The sequence below is a fragment of the Pecten maximus genome, unplaced genomic scaffold, assembly GCF_902652985.1.
Source record: "Pecten maximus unplaced genomic scaffold, xPecMax1.1, whole genome shotgun sequence".
NCBI classification, from domain to species: Eukaryota; Metazoa; Mollusca; class Bivalvia; order Pectinida; family Pectinidae; genus Pecten; species Pecten maximus.
The window spans coordinates 5,694-16,788 of record NW_022979835.1 but is presented as its reverse complement, the minus strand read 5'-3'; the positions used below and the strand labels follow the sequence as shown (position 1 = coordinate 16,788).

Sequence of the window (11,095 nt, the reverse complement as noted above, 5' to 3'; positions counted from 1 at the left end):
GCTAAGCTGTTTGAGACAAAATGGTAGGTTGTAGTTGTCGAGCCACTCCTGGAATGTCGACTCATTAATGTCTCGGAATTTCTAAAAGATTAGAGGAATATATTCAATATAACTTAAAATCTGTAGTGACTTTAACATTGATTCAATACTTTCATGGAGAACCTTTGTTCACTCAGCAAGAGAGGCATGCTTGGAAGGAAGAAATGGAGAGTTTGGCGGGAAGGGGTTGGGATGGGGTACGACGTCTACGCGACTACGCTTAGCTTTTTTCTAAAGTGCCAAGTTGTTTTATTAAATCGCACTTGTTGTTCCCCGACAGAATTATCTGTATATCAATATAAAGTATCAAATGGTACGATCAACATACATGTATATTTCAACATTATAACTGGGATCAGGGACATTGTATAAGAACAACATTAAACTATATTTACCATTGTATGGCACTGCCACTATATAACCCTACCAATTCAGTTGCGAGTTCACCAGCTTATGAACTGCGAATTTCAAAAAAAAATCGCACGACAAATAAAATATCGCAGATGGTTAATATAAGCATTGAACGGCTTTCAGTTGGCATTCATAGTCAATATGAATGCCAACTGGACAGAGGACTATAAATGCCAACTGAAAGCCGTTCAATGCTTAAATGAACTATTTTGTACCTTTCTAGACATGCGCGGTGCCCGGGCGGAAGTCACGACATTTCGGCTTGTCGAGGGAACGGAGGATGGTAGCTGTAATGGCGGAGGTATAGGCACCCCTGTTTCGGGAGAGGCAGCTTCCAGTGGTTGACGTCTCCAATTCTCAACCTCTCCTTTCCGATAGGCGAGATGCTTGAGTTCAGGGAGGAGCTTGGCCATAATATCCTTGAACGATTTACCACCAAAGTCGTAGAAAAACATCCCAGCAGTCATTATACCAAGCCAACCATCCGCGTCGTAATCCTTTTCTACTTTCAGTGGTATGATGCTTTTATTTAGCTTTCCGGCATATGCTGCCTCTGTGAGATAGATTGAAGAGATTGATCAGTATGCCCACATTCCTTGGGTATTAAACAGGAATGCATTTTCAGAGCAGGCGGTTCAAATATTTAAATCATTATTTGACATCAAAATCGTAGTCGATCATGAATATTTCGCCATATTGTAATTTGGTTAAGTTATAGTCTAATTAATGTTTTGAATGTGTGTACTTTAGCTAATTCATAACTGTCATAGCTAATTGTATATCGAGATAACAAATGATACATGAAATGATATATGAAGAAGGTTTCATTTTATATACATTACAGATGTTTCCAAAACGAAAATATAACTGGAATCCTCGATGTTTATTGTAGATGAATACAAGTCTCAAAGTCAAACCTCTGCGGCAGTACTCGCTCATCTTGTAGCTCCGAGACATTGCTAGAAGTACGATGGCGGCATTTTCGACAGCCTCTGCCATTCTCTCGTAAACGTCCCCTCTCATTTGGTCAACGTCCATCCACACCGCAAAATTATTTTCCTCTAGCTCTGCCCGGATATCCAGTAAAAGCTGCCGCTGTTCTCGCGAATAACTTATCATTATATGTCCTCGTGTTTTCTTGGCAAACAGAGTGTGCACTGCAAAAGAATAACCGATCTTTTATAATTTCAATTGAGCCAAAGAGGCAAGAATTTTACTGGATATATGTTCCAACATGTATTTTTTTTTGCCAAAAAAAAAAGAAGAAAAATATAAAAATAAATAATAATAATATTAATATATGATTTCAGTACAAAAGAAGTTATGAGTAGAAACACTTTTGCAAAGTTTAACTTTGTTTCATATCAAAGCTATTACTGTAAACGGACAAATTTCAGCGGTAATAATATTTTCGCGATTTTTAAGTTGATAGCCTTCCGATAAATCATGATTTCTCTGATAACAGTTTCTGTACATCATTTTCTACAACAGATACTGTGGCTACGTCAATACTCCATTTCGCTTATCTATTTTGATTCAGATGTGCGCCAAAATTTGAGTACCCAAGAAAATAGTACGTTTGCAGTATGTATAGTTAAATACAATATGGTATAAGGACATCCAGTAGACCCTAGGATGTATATTCGATCGATCTTGACTCCCCAAATTCAGATTTGACTCTTAGGAGTGAGGGAGCCTGTCCATTTGACATATGATTTGAACCTTCAGATTTCTGAGAAATAGTGATTTGACTTCTGCTACTGCTAACAGGGTCCACTGGATAATCTAAGTATGGTGTACACATACTTAGAATATCCCGAAAAGTCTATAATTATGTGTAACATACCCATTGGTCCATAAATTGGCGACTCGCGCAATGGCCTGGCCATTGTCCAGACTGTACCTCTCGCTATTTCTCGTATCTGTTCGAATGTGCAATCTGTGCTTAGTTTGAAGAGAAGCGGGATCGTTTCCCCCTCGCCATTCGCTATCATTGCCGTCTGGGCCTCTGGCTCGAAGGCCAGCTGACTCAGTGCAGTCACAGCCTCTGTCAAAATATAAAAGCCCTCTACATAAATCACAAAAAAACCAAACATTCAGGTATGTGCTTCTTATGTGGGGACACCAAAATAATTATTTCGTATTCGAAATGTTCGATTTATGGTAACCATGTACTGATGATTGAATTATTTTCTTTAAGAGTAAATTTTGAAATGCTACATCGGCGACAAAAGATTAATCATGATCATCTGAAAAAAGAGAAAGTCTGTTTTATATTTCACACAATAGTACAAACATTATATATCTTACGCTATTACAAATTTACCACTCTCAAAACTAGAGCTTCTTTTTTATCTTTGGATTTAAAGCACGTTTGCACCCGGAAGAAAGCCTCTTATACTCTATCGCCTCTATTTGGTATTCAATTTCTCTCTAATACGCGATCACGTTGGAAGCTGTTATTGGTTTTAGTCGTTTGTTGGTGTTAATTAAGTAAATTTGTACAAATACCATATATGATATTTTATGGATTTTTAATGTAGCAAAAAGTGCATTACTGTTGGCGGTATAGCATTTTTAAATATATGGAGGGTGTACTTGGAAAAGAATGTCTCACTAATTATAAAAGTAAGTTATATACTTACCGAAAAGACATATTTCTTCGTCAATCCTCGCCAATTGAACAAGAACTGGCAACGCACCTAAGTTCACTAAAAGTACCTTGTTGGCATCAAAACAGGACAGCTGGCGCAGCACTAAAAGAGAGGAAGTACCACTTACATAAAAGAATAATTATCAAGATGGATCTCTGATGAGGCCAATATGGTGTTACATTAACCTGTTGGGGAAAATATTAACCGAGTTAAAACCCGATGTTAATATTTCTTCTGTCAGGTTGAAATACAAATGTTACACAATATCAATCGTAATCAAAGGTCCTCAATCTTTGTAATTCATTTATACGTAATAATTTATCACGGATTTGATAATAAACCCCTTGTATGAATTGTTATCTATAATCTTAAAATCAAGTGGGTTTTCTTCGGGCACTGGTTTCTCCTCCCAGTAACACTACTGTGTGCTTCAATCTGGGCCAACAAAAGTGATTTATATTGGTTGCTATAACTTGTTTTGTATTTTTTGTAAACTAAAGTATAACCAAAGCATTTTCGGAATCAATTGCCGTAACCGGGACTTGACCTAGATACTTGTATGTATGACGGATGTCGTCGATGAAGTAGAAGACGATTACTCCCATGGAACATCTGGTTTAATTCTCCTTTAATAGTTTCAGGGGCCTTCATGCAAATCTATTTTTGTTTGTATTTTGCCCCTTTATTTTTTTGTCCATTTCGAGTAAGAAGTATGATTACATCTTAAAGTCGATATTTATGACGGGGAAACTTACCACGACCACATTCAAACGCAAACCATCCGTCACTTTGCAAGTCGGGATGCTTAATCGCCTCTCTGAGATGTTCTATAAATAACTTAACCCATTTGTAAGTGTTTTTATCGCGAAGGACCGAGTCAATGTCTCCTTCGTCCATGACGTCAGCAATAGCAGCCACCACCATCATACCATGCTCGCGATTGAGATCAGGGCACAGAAGAATTTCCTTGATGAATGGAATGAAAAAAATAACATGTCGGACACAGCATGGGCATAACAGATGAAATTTCCAAATAAACGGAATAGACAATATAGACAAAACAGTAACCCATCAAGCACCCATACGATACCTGTACACTCTCACTGAACACCTATACGATACCTGTACACTTTCAAAGAACACCTATACGATACCTGTACACTCTCACTAAACCTCTATACGATACCTGTACACTCTCACTGAACACCTATACGATACCTGTACACTCTCACTGAACACCTATATGATACCTGTACACTCTCACTAAACCTCTATACGATACCTGTACACTCTCACTGAACACCTATACGATACCTGTACACTCTCACTGAACGCCTATACGATACCTGTAGACTCTCACTGAACACGTATACGACACATGTACACTCTCAATGAACACCTATACGATACCTGTAGACTCTCACTGAACACCTATACAATACCTGTACACCCACACTGAACACCTATACGATACCTGTACACTCACAGTAAACACCTATACGATACCTGTACACTCTCACTAAACACCTATACGATACCTGTATACTCTCACTAAACACCTATACGATACCTGTAAACTCTCACTAAATACCTATAAGATACCTGTACACTCTCAATGAACACTTATAAGATACCTGTACACTCTCACTAAACCTCTATACGATACCTGTACACTCTCACTGAACACCTATACGATACCTGTACACTCTCACCGAACACCTATATGATACCTGTACACTCTCACTGAACACCTATACGATACCTGTACACTCTCACTGAACACCTATACGATACCTGTACACTCTCACTAAACCTCTATACGATACCTGTACACTCTCACTGAACACCTATACGATACCTGTACACTCTCACCGAACACCTATATGATACCTGTACACTCTCACTGAACACTTATAAGATACCTGTACACTCTCACTAAACCTCTATACGATACCTGTACACTCTCACTGAACACCTATACGATACCTGTATACTCTCACCGAACACCTATATGATACCTGTACACTCTCACTGAACACCTATACGATACCTGTACACTCTCACTGAACACCTATACGATACCTGTACACTCTCACTAAACCTCTATACGATACCTGTACACTCTCACTGAACACCTATACGATACCTGTACACTCTCACCGAACACCTATATGATACCTGTACACTCTCACTGAACACCTATACGATACCTGTACACTCTCACTGAACACCTATACGATACCTGTACACTCTCACTGAACACCTATACGATACCTGTACACTCTCACTGAACACATATACGATACCTGTACACTCTCACTGAACACCTATACGATACCTGTACACTCTCACTGAACACCTATACGATACCTGTAGACTCTCACTGAACACCTATACAATACCTGTACACCCACACTGAACACCTATACGATACCTGTACACTTTCACTAAACACCTATACGATACCTGTATACTCTCACTAAACACCTATACGATACCTGTACACTCTCACTAAACACCTATACGATACCTGTACACTTTCAATGAACGGTTATAAGATACCTGTACACTCTCATTAAACACCTATAAGATACCTGTACACTCTCAATGAACACTTATAAGATACCTGTACACTCTCACTAAACCTCTATACGATACCTGTACTCTCTCACTGAACACCTATACGATACCTGTACACTCTCACCGAACACCTATATGATACCTGTACACTCTCACTGAACACCTATACGATACCTGTAGACTCTCACTGAACACCTTTACGATACCTGTAGACTCTCACTGAACACCTATACGATACCTGTAGACTCTCACTGAACACCTATACAATACCTGTACACTCACACTGAACACCTATACGATACCTGTACACTCACACTAAACACCTATACGATACCTGTACACTCTCACTAAACACCTATACGATACCTGTATACTCTCACTAAACACATATAAGATACCTGTACACTCTCACTAAACACCTATAAGATACCTGTACACTCTCAATGAACACTTATAAGATACCTGTACACTCTCACTAAACCTCTATACGATACATGTACACTCTCACTGAACACCTATACGATACCTGTACACTCTCACCGAACACCTATATGATACCTGTACACTCTCACTGAACACCTATACGATACCTGTACACTCTCACTGAACACCTATACGATACCTGTACACTCTCACTGAACACCTATACGATACCTGTACACTCTCACTGAACACCTATACGATACCTGTACACTCTCACTGAACACCTATACGATACCTGTACACTCTCACTGAACACCTATACGATACCTGTACACTCTCACTGAACACCTATACGATACCTGTAGACTCTCACTGAACACCTATACAATACCTGTACACCCAAACTGAACACCTATACGATACATGTACACTTTCACTAAACACCTATACGATACCTGTATACTCTCACTAAACACCTATACGAGACCTGTACACTCTCACTGAACACCTATACGATACCTGTACACTTTCAATGAACAGTTATAAGATACCTGTACACTCTCACTAAACACCTATAAGATACCTGTATACTCTCACTAAACACCTATACGGTACCTGTACACTCACACTGAATACATATACAATACCTGTATACTCACACTGAACACCTATACAATACCTGTACACTCTCCCTAAACACCGATACGATACCTGTACACTCTCACTGAACACCTATACGATACCTGTACACTCTCAATGAACAGTTATAAGATACCTGTACACTCTCACTAAACACATATAAGATACCTGTACACTCTCAATGAACACTTATAATATACCTGTACACTCTCACCGAACACCTATACGATACCTGTACACTCTCACTGAGCACCTATACGATACCTGTACTCTCACTGAACACCTATACGATACCTGTACACTCTCACTGAACACCTTTATGGTACCTGTACACTCTCAATGAACACCTATACGATACCTGTACACTCTCCCTGAATACCTATACGATACCTGTACACTCTTACTGAACACATATACGGTACCTGTACACTCTCACTAAACACCTATACGATACCTGTACACTCTCACCAAACACATATACGATACCTGTACACTCTCACTGAACACCTATACGATACCTGTACTCTCACTAAACACCTATACGATACCTGTAAACTCTCACTGAACAAATATACGATACCTGTACACTCTCACTGAATACCTATACAATACCTGTACACTCTCACTAAACACCTATACGATACCTGTACACCCACACTAAACACCTATACGATACCTGTACACTCTCACTAAACACCTATACGGTACCTGTACACTCACACTGAATACATATACAATACCTGTACACTCACAATGAACACCTATACAATACCTGTACACTCTCCCTAAACACCGATACGATACATGTACACTCTCACTGAACACCTATACGATATCCGTACACTCTCACTAACCTCTATACGATACCTGTACACTCTCACTGAACACCTATACGATACATGTACACTCTCACTGAACACCTATACGATACCTGTACACTCTAACTGAACACCTATACGACACATGTACACTGTCAATGAACACCTATACGATACCTGTAGACTCTCACTGAACACCTATACAATACCTGTACACCCAAACTGAACACCTATACGATACCTGTACACTCACACTGAACACCTATACGATACCTGTACACTCTCACTAAACACCTATACGATACCTGTATACTCTCACTAAACACCTATACGATACCTGTACACTCTCAATGAACAGATATAAGATACCTGTACACTCTCACTAAACACCTATAAGATACCTGTACACTCTCAATTCAACACTTATAAGATACATGTACACTCTCACTAAACACCTATATGATACATGTACACTCTCACTGAACACCTATACGATACCTGTACACTCTCACTGAACACCCATACGATACCTGTAGACTCTCACTGAACACCTATACGATACCTGTAGACTCTCACTAAACACCTACACAATACCTGTACACTCACACTGAACACCTATACGATACCTGTACACTCTCACTAAACACCTATACGATACCTGTACACTCTCAATGAACAGTTATAAGATACCTGTACACTCTCACTAAACACCTATACGATACCTGTACACTCTCAGTGAACACCTATACAATACCTGTACACTCTCACTAAACACCTATACAATACCTGTAGACTCTCAGTGAACACCTATACAATACCTGTACACTCACACTGAACACCTATACGATACCTGTACACTCACACTAAACACCTATACGATACCTGTACACTCTCACTAAACACCTATACGATACCTGTATACTCTCACTAAACACCTTTACGATACCTGTACACTCTCACTAAACACCTATATGATACCTGTACACTTTCAATGAACACTTATAAGAAACCTGTACACTCTCATTAAACCTCTATACGATACATGTACACTCTCACTGAACACCTATACGATACCTGTACACTCTCACTGAACACCTATACGATACCTGTACACTCTCACTGAACACCTATACGATACCTGTACACTCTCACTGAACACCTATACGATACCTGTACACTCTCACTGAACACCTATACGATACCTGTAGACTCTCACTGAACACCTATACAATACCTGTATACCCACACTGAACACCTATACGATACCTGTACACTTTCACTAAACACCTATACGATACCTGTATACTCTCACTAAACACCTATACGAGACATGTACACTCTCACTAAACACCTATACGATACCTGTACACTTTCAATGAACAGTTATAAGATACCTGTACACTCTCACTAAACACCTATACGATACCTGTACACTCTCACTAAACACCTATACGGTACCTGTACACTCACACTGAATACATATACAATACCTGTATACTCACACTGAACACCTATACAATACCTGTAAAATCTCCCTAAACACCGATACGATACCTGTACACTCTCACTGAACACCTATACGATACCTGTACACTCTCAATGAACAGTTATAAGATACCTGTACACTCTCACTAAACACCTATACGATACCTGTACACTCTCAATGAACACTTACAATATACCTGTACACTCTCACTGAACACCTATACGATACCTGTACACTCTAACTAAACACCTATACGATACTTGTACACTCTCACTAAACACCTATACGATACTTGTATACTCTCACTAAACACCTATACGATACCTGTACACTCGCACTGAACACCTATACGATACCTGTACACTCTCACTGAACACCTATACGATACTTGTACACTCTCACCGAACACCTATACGATACCTGTACACTCTCACTGAGCACCTATACGATACCTGTACTCTCACTGAACACCTATACGATACCTGTACACTCTCACTGAACAACTATATGGTACCTGTACACTCTCAATGAACACCTATACGATACCTGTACACTCTCCCTGAATACCTATACGATACCTGTACACTCTTACTGAACACATATACGGTACCTGTACACTCTCACTAAACACCTATACGATACCTGTACACTCTCACCAAACACATATACGATACCTGTACACTCTCACTAAGCACCTATACGATACCTGTACTCTCACTAAACACCTATACGATACCTGTAAACTCTCACTGAACAAATATACGATACCTGTACACTCTCACTGAACACCTATACAATACCTGTACACTCTCACTAAACACCTATACGATACCTGTACACCCTCACTAAACACCTATACGATACCTGTACACTCTCACTAAACACCTATACGGTACCTGTACACTCACACTGAATACATATACAATACCTGTACACTCACACTGAACACCTATACAATACCTGTACACTCTCCCTAAACACCGATACGATACCTGTACACTCTCACTGAACACCGATACGATACCTGTACACTCTCACTGAACACCTATACGATATCCGTACACTCTCACTAACCTCTATACGATACCTGTAATCTCTCACTGAACACCTATACGATACCTGTACACTCTCACCGAACACCTATACGATACCTGTACACTCTAACTGAACACCTATACGATACCTGTACTCTCACTGAACACCTATACGATACATGTACACTCTCAGTGAACACATATATAATACCTGTACACTCTCACTAAACACCTATACGATACCTGTACACTCTCATCGAACACATATACGATACCTGTACACTCTCACTGAACAGCTATACGATACCTGTACACTCACACTGAACATATATACAATACCTGTACACCCACAATGAACACCTATGCGATACCTGTATACTCAAACTGAACACCTATGCGATATATGTACACCCACATTGAACACCTATACAATACCTGTACACTCACACTGAACATATATACGATACCTGTACACTCACACTGAACACCTATACAATACCTGTACACTCTCCCTAAACACCGATACGATACATGTACAACAGCTGTCTCACCCTGAAAAACGAACATAAAGCCGGCTGTTACGGAAGAAATGCACAGGAATGGGAGGTGCTCTGCACCACACACGAATAGCGAGCGGCACGTACCGGTGGTACATACACTCTCACGTACCCGGAAGGCAAGACAATCGTACAGGAGCATGACAATGGGGGGAAACGATGATATTAAGGAACCTATACAAGGAACAGACCGACGGTGAACTCAAGAAAAGCAGCAGCGAAATGACTGCGATAGTATATAGTGCAATACACCATGTACACCCAACTGAAACACGGATAGCTAGCAGATACACTGGTTAGGACTCTACCAAAGGATGAACAACACTCGGATAATACAATACCTGGAAAAGCGCCCCACCGCAGAAGACCTGAGAACACACAAACTACTACCGATACGATCTGGTAAGCACACTCAATCCAATGTGAACACGAAGAAGCCGAATAGACGAAGAGT

At 39.8% G+C, this 11,095-nt stretch overlaps 1 protein-coding gene across 1 annotated transcript; it reads right to left on the bottom strand.

The window, feature by feature from the left end:
- Window positions 1-17: 17 nt before the first annotated feature.
- On the bottom strand, window positions 18-4,074 carry LOC117319237 (the record flags this gene model as incomplete). The annotated part of the gene is made up of 6 exons (XM_033874069.1): window positions 3,860-4,074; window positions 3,096-3,206; window positions 2,297-2,497; window positions 1,368-1,607; window positions 666-1,003; window positions 18-81 (listed from the first exon to the last, which is right to left on the bottom strand). Coding segments are annotated over exons 1-6 (1,126 nt in total), but the record flags the coding sequence as incomplete, so codon positions are not given.
- Window positions 4,075-11,095: the final 7,021 nt, after the last annotated feature.